This window comes from Galeopterus variegatus, unplaced genomic scaffold, assembly GCF_000696425.1.
Source record: "Galeopterus variegatus unplaced genomic scaffold, G_variegatus-3.0.2 Scaffold1394, whole genome shotgun sequence".
NCBI lineage: Eukaryota > Metazoa > Chordata > Mammalia > Dermoptera > Cynocephalidae > Galeopterus > Galeopterus variegatus.
The window spans coordinates 212,527-229,881 of record NW_007727505.1 but is presented as its reverse complement, the minus strand read 5'-3'; the positions used below and the strand labels follow the sequence as shown (position 1 = coordinate 229,881).

The 17,355-nt window shown below is 58.1% G+C and overlaps 1 protein-coding gene across 1 annotated transcript in view; it reads right to left on the bottom strand.

The window, feature by feature from the left end:
* Positions 1-17,355, bottom strand: part of CACNA2D2 (calcium channel, voltage-dependent, alpha 2/delta subunit 2) — a 140,882-nt gene that overhangs the window by 15,006 nt on the left and 108,521 nt on the right. Inside the window, exons 5-15 of the mRNA XM_008576767.1 lie at positions 9,522-9,566; positions 6,054-6,195; positions 2,933-3,064; positions 2,682-2,739; positions 1,921-1,971; positions 1,679-1,778; positions 1,385-1,543; positions 1,081-1,188; positions 922-1,000; positions 278-327; positions 34-123 (exon numbers count right to left, since the gene is read on the bottom strand). Of these exons, the coding sequence (XP_008574989.1) occupies positions 34-123; positions 278-327; positions 922-1,000; positions 1,081-1,188; positions 1,385-1,543; positions 1,679-1,778; positions 1,921-1,971; positions 2,682-2,739; positions 2,933-3,064; positions 6,054-6,195; positions 9,522-9,566 (1,014 nt within the window). The remainder of the gene's footprint in view (positions 1-33; positions 124-277; positions 328-921; positions 1,001-1,080; positions 1,189-1,384; positions 1,544-1,678; positions 1,779-1,920; positions 1,972-2,681; positions 2,740-2,932; positions 3,065-6,053; positions 6,196-9,521; positions 9,567-17,355) is intronic.

Below are 17,355 nucleotides of genomic sequence, written 5' to 3'. Positions count from 1 at the left end.
CAGCCCCTCCCCCTCCTCGCCCAGAGGCCTCACCAGAGCATCCTCATACACGTTGGTCCATTGCACCTGCTTGGCCTCCTTGCCTGCCAGCACCATGGGCCTGCCCAACACGTCTAGATATTCCTGGGGAGGAGGCGGCGGCAGTGGTCATAAGTGCTCCCTGTTCTGCCTCCTGGTGCGTCAGGATTGTGCCCCAGATGCCACCAGGGGGCGCTCTTGGCCCACAGCATCCTCTGGGAAGCAAAGGGCTGGGAGGATGGGCCTCCCCCAGTCTCACCTGCGTGTTGATGCGGATGGCTCCGATGGAAGGGATCTCAAAATAGTAACCTGTGAAGGAAGGGAAGGCAGAGGTGGGCTTGGCTGGCACCGTGAGACCCGCAGCACAGGGGCTCCTGGGGTGTGTCTGCAGCCCTGACTTGTCTCTCAGGCTCTCTCTTTGGTGTCACTCCCCGCAAACTCACATCCTTTTAGTGCTCCCTGCCATTGCCCTGTCAGCGCGGCTGAAGCTATGGAGGGGAACAAATGTAGGAGTATAAGGAAGCAGAGCAGGGGCAGGGATGGGGTGCAGGGAGGAGCCTGAGGCTGCAGTCCCTCACTCTAGCACGACAGTGACATTCAGAGTCCACCCAGCAGCCAGGTTCAAGTGCACAGCAAGATGGATGATTAGCAGACACAGGAGCAGACAAGCTGGGAGATGGATGTACAATGGATGGACAGAAAAATGGGCATAAAGATGCTCAGTCAGATGGACAGGTTACAGCCACCAGATAGAGCGACAGACAGTCACATGTTTGGAAAGATGAACAGACAGTGGGTGAACAAACAGCTGGACATATGGTGAACAGCTGGACAACAAACCCAACGGACAGCAGGATATGGCAGGCAGGGAGGCCCCCTGGCAGTGACGTCCAGGCAGGGTACCTTTGTTGGCACAGGCCATCCACTGTAGGGGTGTGACATCGTAGTTATGCTGTCCCACGGAGAAAGTGAATACGCGCACCTGTGGGGGCTTGAGGTTATTGCCACGACCACCCTGTACCAGGCCCAGATCAGGGCAGCCCCACTTGGGCTGAGCCTCACCGTCCGGTTGGGCCAATTGTACTTCTCAAAGACGTCCTGCACGCGGTCCTCGCCGCCATCCGTGAACATCATGATCATCTTATTGCAGTTGGCCCGAGTGATGTTGGACTGGGCAGGGTAAGCATGGAGTCAGACAGTTCTCAGCCCTTCCCTGGTCCAGGGGCAGGGCTTCCCTCCCCCTGGTCGGCCTGGCCAAACTGCCTGCTTTGTGCTAACAAGGCCATCCGTCTTGATTTCCCTGGTGTCACTGAGCCTGGGCCCTCACCCGCCCCTGGCCACCCGTTTGTCCACCCACAGGGCTCACATTCTGCAGCTGGTCAAAGGCATACTCAAAGCCGGCCTTGTAGCCCGTGGTGCCCTTGGCCACCATGCCCTGCACAGCTTCCTTGAACACCTTCTTGTTACGCACATTGGCCTGCACCAGGTGTGTGAAGCATGACACAGGCTGTGCCTTCTCGTTGAACTGCAGAGACAGTGGGGTGGTGAGTGGCCTCAGGCTAGCTGGGGCAGGCAACTGTTTCACAGAGCTGGTGGTGGTCACAGGAGTGGGGCAGGTGAGGTGACCCATTCCCTGCCTGCCTGATGCCTTGGCACTCACCGAGGCCACGTTGACATAGTCATCGTCAGAGAGCGTGTCCAGCATCTCACAGACGGACGTCTTCATCAGCTTCAGGGTCAGGCCGCTCACGCTGCCGCTCCTGGAGAGGTCAGACAGGGGCCATGGAGGTGCCAGGCAGGCTTCAGGTGTCCTTTGCCCTTCCCCCATGCTGTTCCCAGGCAGCAGAGTGGACCCATTGCCCCACCCCAGCCTCAGCCCGCCTGCCATCATTGCTCACTCACACATCCACGATGATGACCATGTCCTTGGGCGATGAGGCCCCCTGGATATACCTGCCCATGAGAAGCCTCATTAGGGCCCACTGGGACTTTGTGGGCCCTTCCCTCCTTCACCCGCACATTGATTTGACATGTGCCTATTAAGCATCCACTGCAGAGGCCAGGCAGGGCTCTAGGCACTGAGGATACTACTTTAATAAAACAGACACAGTTCCTGCCTGTGACACGAGTGATCGGGTCCTCAGCAAGTGAACGGCCCCAAGGGGGGGGCGGTTAGCAGGTGATCCAGAGAGGGGCAAGAGGAATGCTGCCTGGCTTTAGTGGCTTGTTGTGTCCCATGCCCCAGGTTGAGGCCCCAAGGGCAGAGGCTAGCTGTGTGTGGGATGGAGCAGGTGGCAGGGAAGGAAAGTCATGGGATACTGAGAGAGGGGTGGAGCAAAGGGTAGGGGTGTCTAGGGCTCAGATGGGTGGGGCAGAGGCTGGCCAACTCTGCAGATGCTACATCTACCTTTGGGAGCCCCCGACTGGTCCAATTTCTCAGTCCCAAGAGGGTGGGAGTGCCAGGCGGTGGACTGGGGGCAGAGGCAGCTGGGAGGCCTGCCTGGGTGATGGGATCCATTTTCCAGCGCCAACGATGTGTGAAATGAAAATTGGATAGAGCTGGCTGCGCCCTGCTCAGGGGCCTGGATATCAGGAGGGAGGGGAGCAGGCAGGAGAGGCGGGGAGCTGAGGGGGTATCCCTGCCTAGCTCCTCCTTTGCTCACCAGGGTCTCCTTCGGACGTCATACAGGTCAATCTTCTTGGGGGCTCGCCAAGGGGTGGCTGTAGGAGGACAGAAAGTGAGGGGGACTGGCAGAAAAGGGGGCCTGATCCAGGTAGTCAGGCCTTTCAGGAGTGGCTGAGCCACCACAGCCTCCAGGGTGGCTACCCCACCTCCCACACCCCAGGATGGGTGGGTTGGGAGATGGAGGAAGATGGGGTGCTGGGTGGCCAGGGAAGATGGGCTGGCACCCACCTGGATAGTAGCGGGTGACTCCTGTGGCGCTGCCAAAGACCTGCCACAGCAGTGTGGGGTCTTGCCTGCGGTTCTCCATAAACACGTTCTCCAGGGCCTCCGTCCAGTTGAGCTCATTGAGGATGACGGTGGCTGCAGGCAAAGCAGGAGGCTGGGATGGGGAGTGCTTGGGCTGTCCCCTGCTGTACCCACCACTGTGACACTCAGAATGCCTCACCTGCTCTCTCCTTCATTTCCCAGCTGTGGCCGTACCAGCTCTGCCAGGAAACCTTCCTGGCCCTCACCCCCACCCCCCAAGTTGTTGAAGGAACAGCTCAGCCTACCCTTCAGCCAGGCCCCACATGAGTAGGCAGGGTAGCTGTGGCCTGTGGCTCTGGAGAGGGGCCCCCCAGGTGGCAGGGAGCTGTGTGCTGGGACCCCCATTCAGCATGCTGCCTGGAGCCTGTGGCTGGTCCCCTGGGAGCTCACCCACTCAGCATGCACTCCAGGCCACAGCCACAAGAAAGCAATTAAGGGCCCGTTGATGGGGCTGGAATTATTCAGCTATTAAGGTACCTGATAAGCTGGAAGCCACTCAGCCCCATGATTAATCAACTCGGGCCAAGAACAGGCAGGGGCGGGGGTGGGAGCTCCTGGAGGGGCAGGGGAGGTGCCATGATCCTGCTTGCAACATAAGCAGGTTCACTTGCACACACAGAGGCTGTACCCCGCAACAGGTATACCTGCATCTAACCTCTGTGTTTCTAGCCAGATGTGTGATCTACTTGATCCCAAACCCACCTTTCCAGTAATCTGACCACTGCCATAGTCACAGGGCACACGTGCTCACACCTAGATACCACTGTGCACCTACAAGAGGACACTGGCCGGTCCTGCTCTCACAACCCCCTATCATCAGTTACCCCCACCCTCACTTGCCCCCAACCCCTGTAGTTACACATGTGTGATCCCCTGGCCAGACCTACCTCTACACACATTCACAGTGCAAGGCTCCTCTCAGATGAATGGACACCATCCTGAGGACCCTTCAACCCGGACAGAGACCCAGGATGGCTTGTACGCTCCCCCCAATCTGCCCAATGTGTGTGTGTGTGCACACGTTTTCATGTGTGCGGTGCACTCATCCCTGGAGACTCAGGAAAAACAGAACAGCAGGAGTGGGACCCCTGCTTCTGCCAGGCCCTATACCTCACCTCTACCCTTGGGACTGTCATTTTTTCCCTCCAGGTGCTTCCCCTTCCTTCTTTCCCAGGTGGAGTCCTGCCACTGCGATCCTTATCAAAGACCCACCCCCAGAGAGGAGACCCACCCCCAGAGAGGACCAGAGACACTTTCCAAAGGCTCTGTTCTTCTCTTCAGAGCAGACAGGCTGTGATTTACAATCACTCAACCCGTTGCTGGGCACTCCCCTCTGCTCTCTCCCTCCAAGGGGTGGGGCCTCTGAGGTGGCTGCTGCTTCCCCCTCCCCCCCCTGCCCTCAGGCCCTTCTCTGTCCCTGTGTTTTCCCTTAACTGGCCAGAATGTGAAAACAAAACACATTTCTAGCATTGGCTCTGCCTATTGAACAGTATGTTATGGTCCTGTTCCTAATTTAGAAACTTAGTGAGTTGAACAATTTCTATTTTTCTCTTTAAGGAAAAAGTAAAGTCAAGCCCTCAAATGTTTCACACAGAACTGTCTGCCCTGGGAGAGTCTGTCTGGCAAATTCCAACCCTCACCGGGCCTCAGTTTTCCCATCTGTGCAATAAGAGGCTTCAAGCAGATAGTCCTGGAATCCCATCTGGCTGCCAGCAATGGGTTGTCCCTGGCTCAGGTCAAGAGCCAACAGAAGATCCCTGTTCTGGGTAGCTGTCTCTGCAGGTATCTGTGGCCACAGGCACACACATGCATTCACTGCAAGACACACTTGTGCAAACACCCCTGGCCCCCCACCTGGCAAGGGCCTGCCACTCAGCCCCACGTGCACACACCCATACCCACGTGCACACACTCTCAGATCATGCTGAGTTGGGAAACAGGGACCATGCCCCCTCAGGCAGGCGATTACAGATTTAATTAAAAGTGACACAGTAAATAAAAAACATATAAAATGTAATTTGTGTGGGTAGCGAGGAGTGACTGGGGAGGGCGGTGTGGCTCCTGTTTTAATTAGCGTGCCTGCCTGTGATAGTGCCCCTCGACTGGCTCAGGCAGGTGGCCTGCGGGCTGCCTGTGGAGGACTGGGGGTGACATTCTCCCCCACTCCCTCCAGAAGCTGCACAGAAGGCCTAGCTGAACCTGAGGGCGAAGGGGGCTTCCCTGAGGACTCTGGGGGATTCCCTGCATTCTGGGGCTTATGCAGTGGCTCTGAGGTCTTTGCCTCAAGACCCGTAGTCCAGTGGGCCCCTTGGATTCCGAGGCTACCCTGAAGGTGCTCACAGAATAGTGTCAAAACCAACAGGACCCAGTGCCTTAAATCCTGCTGCTGGAGCTCCCTATCCAGTGTTTGACTCTCGACCTCTTCCTCTTACACCTCCTAAGATCTTCAGAAAGTTCCTCCTGTCTGACTCAAACCCTTCTAGCTGGTTTCTCCATTGTGCAAAGCTGCCCTGTCCTTGGAGCTTGGAATCTTAGCCATCCTCTTCCCAGTCCTCAGCTCCTGGCTGCTCTGGGCTTGAAACCACCTCCCCAACCCCTTGGCTCTGTGCCAAGGAGAAGGAGGGTGGTGTAAGGGGGTTGGTATCTGTGACTGAGGAGCAGCTCCCTGTCCCCCTGGTCCCTGTGTCCACCTGCTGTGTGGTAGCTTCTCAAGCACTCCTACATGGGGCCAGGAAATGGAGGAGGGTGGGGAGGAGCTGCTTCAGGAACAGGTGGGGACTTAGCCCAGCACGGCGTGTGTATGCATTCACGTGGGCATGTGTGTACACATGGGCAGGAGGGTTAGTGTGAGGCTCTGCCTGTGAGCGGCTTGATGCCTGCATGTGGGTGAGCCTGAGAGGTAAGCAAGTGTGATTTCGGGTGTAGACAATGGGAGGTAGGTGGCACTGGCCCTCCATCCCCAGGAGTCCTAGGAGTGCCCAGGCAGTGGGCCTTGCCCCCACGGTGGTTGGGGAGGGCTGTCCTGATCATTCCGCACACTTACAGCCTTTGTAGATGTCCGTGGGGATCTGCACAGCTGTGTATGAATAGTTGACCTTGTTCTTGAAGTTTGGGTCCTCGATGAAGTCCAGTCTTAGGGTGCCGACCTTGGACCCCCTTTCCACATCCTCACTCTCAGGGTCATCCTGCAGAAAGGGGCCCTCCAGCAGTGTCAGGACTGTAAAATGGTGAGTGGGGTAGAACAGGCCTGCAGCTAGGGGCAGGCAGGGCCAGAGTCCAGGAGATAGGGGCATCTCAAAGACAGAGACTATTGCAGTCAGAAACAGAGAGAGATGGTGAGAGACAGGGACAGATGGACACAGGGTACGACCCCTCACTCAGGAGGCCTGTGACTCCCACCTGACACTGCCCACCCCATCCACCATCCCCACATTTGCTAAACCCAAATTCAAAAACCAAAACCAAAGCAACTCCTTTCCCACATCCTTGAAAACCAACAGTGAAGGAGGCAAATCTTGGAGCCAGGAAGGAGCAGCTGCAGACTTCTGCTTACAAGGATGTGCCTTTTGCTATCACAGGGGGGCCTTGGCAGCCCTGCCTAGGAGCTCTGCACCCACACACCCCCATTGGGTCCCGCCTATCCCCTGCACAGAGTTCCTTTTACACCAGGGACAGGGCCCTAGCTCCATTTGGGGTGGAGCACCACTCCCTGCAGCAGGTCAGTTCCATGGTTAGCTTGGGGCAGACCTCGGGAGAGGGCTGGGGGCTAGCACTGAGACCTGGTGACCTTCAGAGGGAGGGTCTGCAACGCCTGCTAGCAGCAGGATTGTAAGGGCCCCTGTTGATTTTCTAAAATGAGCCATAGCTGCCTGACAGGTGCCAATTACAGAATCTCTCTGCTGGGCAGGCTGGGCATGCGCCGTGCGCCCCCGCCCACCACCACAGGCTGGCAGAAGTGGGTCTGCGACTACAGTGTTGATGCCGCAGCCAAGGGGGTGGGGGCAGGCTCGGGTGCAGGTGTGCCAGCAGGGAGGGAAGATGGTGGTAGAGAGTGAGGGGGAAGAGAGAAAAAAGCCAGACTGAGGAGGCAACGGAGAGATGGAAACTGAGGCAGGGTAGGGAGCAGAGCTGGGGGGCTTCGTGCCTTGGTGGGAGGGAGCATGAGCAGCTGAATTCTCCACATGCTCCCTCATTACTCCCCAAGACCCCTGTGACCACCCTTAGCCCAGGCTCAGCTCATTTCCTCTCCCTGTGAGTCTCATGTAACACTGACCCTGCTGCTAATTGTGTCCTGGGCGTGTCCCTCCCCTCATGTTCCTGCCTCTAGGTGTCTGCGTAGGTTGTGTCTAGTCTGAGAAAAGGGTGACGGCACCTCTCCACCAGCCAGATGTGCTCTCCATACCCCAGGGCCACGCAGTGAACACCCTTTTCATACCATCAAGGGTGGATTTTCTACAGCAAAATCCAAGCTGTCTGCTGCCCTGCCATTACACCTCACCTGGTGTCCCAGCTCTCTTCCCCCACACTCCCAGTGCACCCTAGGAGGACCCTCAGAAGCCCCTGGGTGCTGGGTAAAGCCAGGGCAGGCAGCCGCTGAGCATCGAGGCCAGAGCGGGGAGCCAGCTGCCTGTGAGGCCTGCGCCACTCACGTTCTGCTCACAGGAGGGGGAGGCGCGGGAGAAGAAAGCCCCCGAAATGTCAGCAGCAGATGAAGGGCGCTGGAAAATTTAATCTCCCAACTTTCCCAACTAATGTGACATTTGGATTCTGTTCTGATAAGCTATCAGCTGGCGAACTTTTTCCTTCTTTCTCTTTCCCCCACCCCCACCTTCTGGCTGGTAATTTAAAAGTAAATGGTCTAGAAAGATCTCTAACTGTACCTCTGGCAAAGATTAAAAAAACAAAACAACACAGCAAGGAGGGGAGTCGGCAAATGACTGCATGTTGTCATTTATACCAGTGCCTGGCTGGGCCAGGCTGGCTTTGGGCCTAACTGATCCTAGCCCAGCCTAGCCCCAGGGCGAATCTCCTTGTTGGGCAGTCCCTGGCCCCAGCATATGTCCAAGGGGCTGGGAGCAAGGAGTCAGTGATTTAGAGTCAGGAGTGGGGGTCCTGGATACACTGAGGGCTACTGGGAGCAGGGAATTTAGAGTGTCCTGGTAGGTAGCTGGGCACCAGGCTGGCCAAGGAGCCCCTCAGTGCCACCCTGAGTCCAGAGGCTTTGTGTGGTAGGCGACTGCAGTCTCTTGGTTTATATTTAATGCACTGATTGCTAAAATCGCAGCCCGCTGCTGAGGGGGTAAGGAATTAGATTCAGGGTCTAATTAAAGGTTTGCTCTTCATTTGAATTTCAGATTCCAGCTTTAATTTTAGCAACTTCTCTGGGAGCCACAGAGCTCAGCCAAGGGGAAGCGCACCTGCTTGAGCCCACCCCTCCCTTGGAGCCTTCTGCCCTCCCTAAAGATCTCTCAGGCCAGCCTGGCCCCTGCACAGGGATCCATTCTGGTCTTCCTACTTCCTGGTGTCATTGGGTACCTCCTGCTTGCGCCAGGAAACCCCCCAAACTCATAGGCCTGGGAGAGGAAGACTGGATCTTGGGGCTTCTGCACCAGCCAGCACAGGTGGGACCTTAGAGACTGCATACCAGTGACACCTCTTTAGGGGACAGTCAAGTCTAACTACTTTTGCCTTGAAGACAGGCAGAGGGACTTGGGCCTTGACAAGTTCAGTAAACACTTTCTACTCCAAGTGCCCTACATGCTCAGACACTCTTGTCTTCTCTGTAGCCACCTCCTCCCAAGTGATTGTACATCTTTCATGTGAGTCCTCTGGTGACAGGGACCTCACTACCTCACAGGGCAGCCCAAGCAGGCTTGAGCCAGTCAGTGACATGGAGGTGGAAGAGCAGTGTGGCTCTGGGTTCTCTCTACTACCACTGTTGAGGTGGGTGACACCAGCTTAGCTGCGCCTCATCCGAAGAAGAGGCACAGGAACTGGGCTGCCTCTGAGGCTGGGAAGGAACTGACTAAACTCAGGGCCAAGCACTGATCATGGGGCCAGGCTGTGGGGTGCTCAGTACAGGGAAAGGAGCCTGTGCTGACCTAGAAATGCAGCTGCACGTCACTGTGTCCTGTTCCCACCTGCTCACCTCCAGGAAGCCCTCCCCAGCTGCTCCCTCTCTCCCTTACTCTTATTGTCCTCAGAGAGACCCTCTTGATGCCATGCTGGGACCTGTACTGCCCTGTGAGGGAAGGTCCAAGTGCCTCACCACCCTGCCCAGGGAGGGGGGCCAGGACACAGTGACCACAGAGACATAGCCCTGGAGGAGTCAGGACCTCTAGGGAGTGGTGGGATGTGGAGGGTGGGGCCTGTGTCACCATGACTCTGCAGGGTTGAGCTGAGAATGCTGGGCACTGAGTGCTAACACCCATTTTACAGCTGAGGCCAACAAATGGATGTGGCTCTGGCAGCTTCCCCCATCCCCCTCCCCCGCATAGGTGGGGACACTCACCAGCTCAGCATCGGCCTTGGAGTCATAGTACATGATGTCTTCCTCCTAGTAGGAAAAGAGAGGTCTCAGCATTTGCACCTCAGGGTCCCCTGAGATGCAGCCGGGACCCCCAGCCCCAAGGCCTGGGAAGCCCCCTCAGATTCCTCTGGGGCAGAGACTGTCCCCTCCCCCCATCTGGAGCTGTCCTCCTGGAGGCGCAGGATGAGTCTGTGCTGGAAATGTCCCACCACCACCTCAGCCAGGCCAGGCTCAGGAGGATGTGGTACCGGTACCGGTACTGCAGCCTTGCTGGGAGGCAGGGTCAGAGCCAGCCTGGCTGGAGAGATGCCAGCTGAGGCACCACCGGGGAGTGAGGAAGATGGGAAAACAGAGCTGAGTCTGGGCAAGAGTGAAATAATGACTCGACGCCGCATCTTCCAATTCCTTCTATTAAAAAGCCTGCTCATTATGGGCATGTACTTATTAATTATCTGTGATTTGTTGTGAAATGCAAGGGGGTTTACACAACAGGAACGGGAGAAAACAGAGCCCGGCCCGCGCGCCTGCCCCCCGCCCTGCCTGTCTGCGCCCACCGCCTGGGTTCTTGGCCATCTGCACGTCATAATCACTGGCCGCCCCGGGGACCCGTAACACAAACGGGCTAATTTCATGTTTAATGATCTTTAATCAGAACCGAGTGTGGCTGCCAGAGGCTGCCAGAAGGTGAGCCTGGTGTCAGCAAGTGCCACCCGCTCAGGAGGGGCCACCCCCCTCTGCCCCTGTGGACTCTAAAGCCAGGACTCCAGACAGGGCCACTGTCCAAGTTCCCCTCCTCAGGTGCTCCTCAGCCCCGTTCCTGTCCCATATAGCAAAAACCTGCAGCGTGGTCCCGGCAGTCCTTCCCTCCCTCGGGGCCTGTTTCTTTGCAGTTTGCAAATGGGAGCGGTGACCCACGTTGCTCCTGAGGGCCAGGCTGTAAAGCAGCAAGCACAGGGCCTGCACTCACTCCAGAAGGGGCGGAAAACACCTTGGCCACCACATTCCCAAGGCCTGGCTGGGGCCCACTTGCAGTCCCCAAGGCTGGACTATTCCCTCTCTGAGCCTCAGGCTCCTCATGGCTCCAGGGAAGGGCCTGGCCTTGGTGACTGCCTGGGTGCTGGGTCTGTGGTCACAGTTTGAGGTAGTCAGTACTAGGGATTGCTGCAGGGAGCAGTCCTTGGCTGTCTCCCACCATGGGCCTGGGGAGTGTAGGCCACTGGCTGGACGTGTGGGCTTAGTGCAAGCCTTCTAGAACACTGTCTGCATGCCTGGCACTGTGCGTGGGCAAGATCACAACCTCCGGAGGAATGTAAGACCAAAGAGGACTTGCTAGTTTCCGGAATCTGAGGCATCTGCTGCTTCCTCCCGACAGCCCTGACTCCATCATACAGATGACATAGGGCAGGGATAAGGAAGGCTTCACATCCTGGCTCCAACCTGCCCTCCCAACTCACCTCCGCCTTTGCCCACACCCACCACCCACCCACCAGTCCTGAAAGACTGGAGCCCAAGTGGGCTGGGGTGGGGGCTGGACAGGCCCTGGCTCCAGGGTGCTTGGCCCTTCCCTGCAGCCGCTCCGACTGAGGCGCATAATGAAAGCTGACACGACATCAAACACAATAAGGAGTTTCGGTTGATGAAGATCATTCTGAACACACAAACCCATTAAACTGAGGGGGAAAAATATCAATTCAACACACTCACCAGTGAAAAGAAAATGTGATTTGTTATCTAAAGGGGGGCTATAGACATGGTTCTGATGCTCTTTCCCTCTGTAATGAAAACAGGTGGGCCTGGCGCAGATTACAACCTGGAGCCTCACTCACCAACTTTTTAGGCAGACCTTCTGCAAGGACAGGAAAGGGCATGGGTAGGGACCCATCACTCTCAGGCCTTCAGGAGCCCTGGACTCCCCACACAGGCTGTGGCTGGGTCCTGCCTGCACCTGGGTCATCCCTGGGAAACCCTGGCATTGACTTGGGCCTCCTCTTCAGGGGCTGCCATGGCTTCATTTCTCTATTTGTCCTGCTGTTTCACAGTCTCAGTGGAACATCAGATATTGGTGGCCTCAGGGACACAGGGGGACATGTCATACAGGAGGATTCCCAGCTTCCTGAAGACTACAGGTGAGATTCAGTAACCTGTATGCTTTCTCTGCCCCCAGGGCTTGGCTGTCTGTGGGTAGGACTCCTCCCTGCCTCTCCTGCCTTGAGGAAGGCCATGCCATGCCCCTTCCTTGGTAGAGAGGAGCATGGGACAGTGGCAGGCAAAGTCACACATGTGAAAATACATCACAAACATAAACGTAGCTGTGATTCCATGCTTGATGTGATGTGGAGCTGGGGGTGTGGCAGGATGGGGCTAGTAGGGTCAGGGTGGGAGGGCCCCTGGGAAGGCCTCTGTGTCTGCTTTGGCCAGCACAGTGCCCGAATGTCTACCATTAGTGACCCACCTCCTGGGTTAAATAACAGGAGGCAGTACCATCTGGTGACTGAGTGTAGGGGCCTTGGCAAAGGGTCCTGGGTTCAAATTCTGACTTGGACATGTGGGAACTCTGGGATCCTGAGCAGAGAGTGAAGACAGGCTGAGCCTCAAAGGCCTCAGCCTACAGGCTTGTCCCAGGGGCCCCATGAGGACTTCCAGGTGTCACTGCCATCTCATCAATGAGGCAAGGGTGCCTAGTTAAATCATGTGGCTTCAGTGAGGCTTCACTTCGGGGTCTTGATTTCCCACTTGTAAAACCAGGATGGTGATGGTTGCTCTGAGGGCGGGAGGAAGACAGGGAGCTGGGACTCCGTTGGGGGTAGGGCCAACTCTACCCACAGATGAATCCTGTTTGTAGCTCCACAGCCCACAGGAGAGGCTGAGTGTGGAACAGACCCCCTGGGTGGGGTGAAATGGGTTTCCTTAATATCTGAGGTCCCCAGTCCTGACACCCCTCTTTGTTACCTGATATTTAGGGGCCATTTTGCTCAAACTGTGCAGGGGGTGGGGTGGGAAATCACCCCCTTTGAGCCCACACACATGCCCCCCACCATGTGCATTTGTGTGTATAGGTGACAGGTGAGGGGGCAGGGGGAATCCACATGGCCAATGTATAGATGACACATACACTCTCCTTAGTAGGAGCCAAGACCAAGAGAGGGCACAAGGGGTGCTGGCAGTTGGAGAACAGAGTGAGGAAGTGTGCATGGGATGAGCATGGGGAATAGCAGTTGCCATCCATGTTTGGAGTCCTGGAAGGCGGCTGCCAAGGCCTGGCCAGACATGACTGTTGCCTGTCTGCCAGCTGCCTGTGCAGAGCCCAGGCCAGCCACCGGCTGCACCAGTGAGGATGCTTAGCCTTCCTGCCCTGGCCCACTGCCAGCTCAGCTCAGCCAAGAGGACTGTTTTCTGAGAGAGCCGTCTGTTGCTAGCTTGGCAGAGAGGCAGGCAGTGGCCCTATGGCTGGGTCAGACCCTTAGGCTAGGGAGGCCACCTGTCCTGTCCAGCCGGCTCTTTCTGCCTGGCCCAGGCTTCACGGCCCTCCCTCTAGTTTCCCCAGGCAGAGCTACCTCCTCCATCAGACTTTCTAGGGCAGGGCTGTGTCTTTCCCATCAGACTCACCAGGGTAGGACTATTTCCTCCATTAGACTCCCAGGGCATGGTTTTGTCTCCTGTAGGCCCTGGTGTTGGCACCGAGGCCCTGGGGCCAATGGCCTCTCCTCCCTCCTCCACCTATGCCCTGGTCCAGCTCCTCCCTGGTGGTTTAGGTGGCATGCAAAGCTGGCATAGTGTGGTGCTGGCACCAGGTTACAGTCCGGCAGGTGGCCTATCTTCATCTACCCTAAGTGTTATGGGCACCAGACCACCTGCTGCCTGTCTGCGGGGGCCATGAGAAGAGCTACCTGCTAATCAGGGCCATAGTTTCCCTGGTGCCTAAGGGTCTGGGCTGGCTAGGGCTGTGGCTACAGGTTCCCTGCCCCTGCCATGGCCAAATGTGTGGGATCACAGCCTGGGACTAGGAAGGGGTATGGTGGCAGTTTATGTCCAGACATTATCCCCTTGATCTCTTGTCCCAGCTCTGACTCTGCAGACTCCAGGATTCCCCCAAGTCCCTGGGCTGGTGTCAGTGGGGGTTGTGCACGTGTGGATGTGGGTACACCATTGTCCGTTCCTCAGAGGTCTGCATGTAGATGGGCTTTGTGATGTCGAACAGGGAGGGCCACACCCTACAGATTGTGCAGTGGGTTCCAGTCTGGCCCCCTGGGCAGAGCATCTCCTTTGTGCTCAGAACTGCTGGGTGCCATCCTCCCCACCTCAGAGGTAAAAAGACTGCTCTTGGTCACTCTGTCAACAGGGTACTCAGCTAGGCACATGGACAGGTGGCGCACAATGCTAAGTAAGACCCGACTGCTTCTGGCCTGGAGGAGCCATGAGTGGGGCAGATGGATAAGCCCATGGGACACTGGCCTGGGGCAACTTGCAACGGGAACCATGTGAGACGGAGGCACCAAATGTGGGCACTGTGGGCAGTGGGGGCCAATCCTAGGATTGGGGACAAAAAGGGGAGTCCTAGGCATATATTTGGAGAGAGAGGCTTTGTCCTTCTGAAGGAGGGGATAAGGGTATTCCTGGGAAAAGGCCCGGCTTGGGTAAAGGGCCTGAGTTCGAGGCTGGGATTGTGGCACATGCCAGGTGCCTCTTCTCAGTGCTGGGAAGGAACATGGCTCCTTGTCTGTCACCTCTTGAAGGTCATTGGGAAGGACGTGGTTTCAGGTGGTTTAGGTGGTGGACAAAACACCTCCCTTCTCCAGCCTCATGTCCCTGTACCCCCTGGCATAAACAGCCCCGCCTACATCTGCTGTTGCCAGCTCCCCCCGGAAGCCCAGGCAGAGCTGGTGGTGTGTCAGCTAATGGGCCCACCATTAGCACTAATGCCTTTCAGCCTGGCAGCCGCGGGGCGCAGCAGTGCTTCCTGGGAAGAGTGGTGACCCTGCAGCCAGGAAGGAGGGGGTAACCACAGCCCCACCCTATCTAAGATGCCAGTGGGACAGACAGACAGGCAGGCACATTGATGGGCTGGGGGGGAGGGCAGTGAGCATTGGGCAAACAAGGCTAGGCTCAGCTGGCCCTGTGGTCAGTGCTGCCTGTGCTCACACCCACAGCTGGAGGCATCTCAGGTCAAGCTGGGGTGTGGGGGGGCCTACCACATCCCACTCTTGCCTCATCTCAGGACAGAAACACCCAGACGTGCCCACATTCTCACCAACTTGGCACCCATAGAGCCTGTTGTGTGGCCTGACCCTTTCACATGCCATGTCTGAGCTGACAGGCTGCACCAACACCAGTCAGTACTTTGCCAAATGAGGAAATGGAAGCCCTTGCCTGAGTCCCACAGGGACTATGACCCAGGGTGCAGGTAGTGGGTCTTCACGCAGCATCTGTCTCAGCATCCCTTGGATGTCCCTGAGAGCTGGTCCATCCTTCCTGGCAGGCCTACTTGCTGCCCACCCTGGCTGGGAAAATCTGTTCCTGCCTCAGGGAATGGCTGAAATTCAGGGATCAGGGGTCTGGCAGGACAGCCCTGGAATTGTTGGGTTTTCTGCACAGTTAGGAAGAGAAAAGAGGTTTGGGGCTCAGACGGCCTTTTTGTCTCCCTGTTTGGGGCCTGGATGGGGAGACAGAGAAAGCCAGGCTAAGAGTGGGTCTTTTCTTTCCCTTATTCCCTGATTCCTTCACTTGCCAGCCTGTGCCATGCCTATACTGGGGGGTGGGGAGGAAGCCGATATGTCAGGAACAAATGAAGGGGTAGAGCAGGAGTGGAGGGTGCTGGTGCTTAGAGGATGAGAGAGCAGCCCCATGGGGAAGGGACAGAGGAGCTGGGTCTCCAGGAGGAACAGACGGCATCCCAGGCAGAGAGATAAGCACCAGCAAAGGCCCAGTGGCAGGAAAGGCCTGGAGTGTTCTGTGTGTGCAGCAGGGAGGAGGTGTGAGGAGCAAGGCTGGGAAGGAAGGCAGGAGCGGCCAGACCCTGGGGCTTTGAGTGCAGGCTCAGGGCTGGGCCTCACAGGCGGAGCTGCCAGAGCAGGGGTGCCTGGAGGCTGGGGCGTGGTCTGAGTGGATAGTGAGAGCCAGTGGCTGCTTCCATGCCTATTTCTGATCAAGGGCTGAGAAGGGACAGGAGCCCAGTGATGGGGGGTAGTGCTGGAGCGGGGAGGGAGAAGGGTCAGTCCCCAGGCTCCTGGGGAGGGGGACTGGCTTAGGAAGTTGCTAGCTCATTTATTTATTCGCCTAAAAAAAAAGCCATCTGTTATTCCCCATCCTACGTGAACCCCCTACAGGGAGTACCGAGCGGGGGGGGGGGGGGGGGGGGGGGGGGGGGGGGGGGGGGGGGGGGGGGGGGGGGGGGGGGGGGGGGGGGGGGGGGGGGGGGGGGGGGGGGGGGGGGGGGGGGGGGGGGGGGGGGGGGGGGGGGGGGGGGGGGGGGGGGGGGGGGGGGGGGGGGGGGGGGGGGGGGGGGGGGGGGGGGGGGGGGGGGGGGGGGGGGGGGGGGGGGGGGGGGGGGGGGGGGGGGGGGGGGGGGGGGGGGGGGGGGGGGGGGGGGGGGGGGGGGGGGGGGGGGGGGGGGGGGGGGGGGGGGGGGGGGGGGGGGGGGGGGGGGGGGGGGGGGGGGGGGGGGGGGGGGGGGGGGGGGGGGGGGGGGGGGGGGGGGGGGGGGGGGGGGGGGGGGGGGGGGGGGGGGGGGGGGGGGGGGGGGGGGGGGGGGGGGGGGGGGGGGGGGGGGGGGGGGGGGGGGGGGGGGGGGGGGGGGGGGGACTGAGGAGGAGGAACAGGTTTAGGGTCCTAGATCATAGGCATGAACCTGGCACCTGTCAGCCCAGCTATGAATCTCTGCCACCAATAGGTAATCTCAGGTAGCTCTAACCACTCGGTGCCTCAGTTTTCTCATCAGGTAAGTAGGGATAATAACTCTGCCTACTACCTGGGGCTGACATGCTTTGCTGTGCCTGGTCCAGAACTGGAGTGAATCAAGGGTCTGCCCCACACTCACCCTCCTTACCAGTCCCTGGGTCCAAGGGGGCAGCTCTTGGTGTCATGACCTGTCCACCCCTCCTCGTGTTTAGCATGGAGACCACCAGGAGGCATGGCCCAGACACCTGAGCAGCTGTGGAGGACACAGGAGCGTTGCCAGCTGGTCTGGTCCCTGAGGGTTCCATCGCTGGGGCTTGGCACAGGGGCTTCCCTGAGTCTGGGAGGAACCCTGCCTTAGTCTTATGCTGGCCTGACAGGAAGGGGGCAGGTGTATCCAGCGCCAGGCATCCAGCTCAGGTAAAATCAAACACAGCAACAAATTGGCGAGGGCAACCCAGGCCTGAGGCTGGGGTTAGCAGGGCCCTCTGATCTCAGCTCCTTGCACCTTTGCTCCAAGAAGTCTGAGCTCCTTCTGAGCTCTCATGGTGGAAGGAGAGGCCTTTGTGACTGTGGCAGCCTGGCCCCCTGAGCCCAGCCTGAGGGCCTCCTGGGAGGACAGGCTGCTGTTCAGGGAAGTTGGGGAAGGTGATTCAGTCTCATCCCAGCATCTCTTCCTGGTCACTGTATTAAAGTCTCTGACAAGTCCTGAAGTCAAGAGGCCTCTTTGACCCAGTGGTTCTCCAAGAATCTGGGCACCTCCTTTGGGGAACACCACTTTGAGTAGCCTTTCCACTCACAGGCAACCCCACGACTCCTCTGGAGTGAAATGGGGGCTCATATCTATACCGCGTGTCCCAGCACTGAGAGAGAGCCTGGAATACTTGCTGAATGTTGAACAAAGGCTTCTGGCTTTACTCCACAG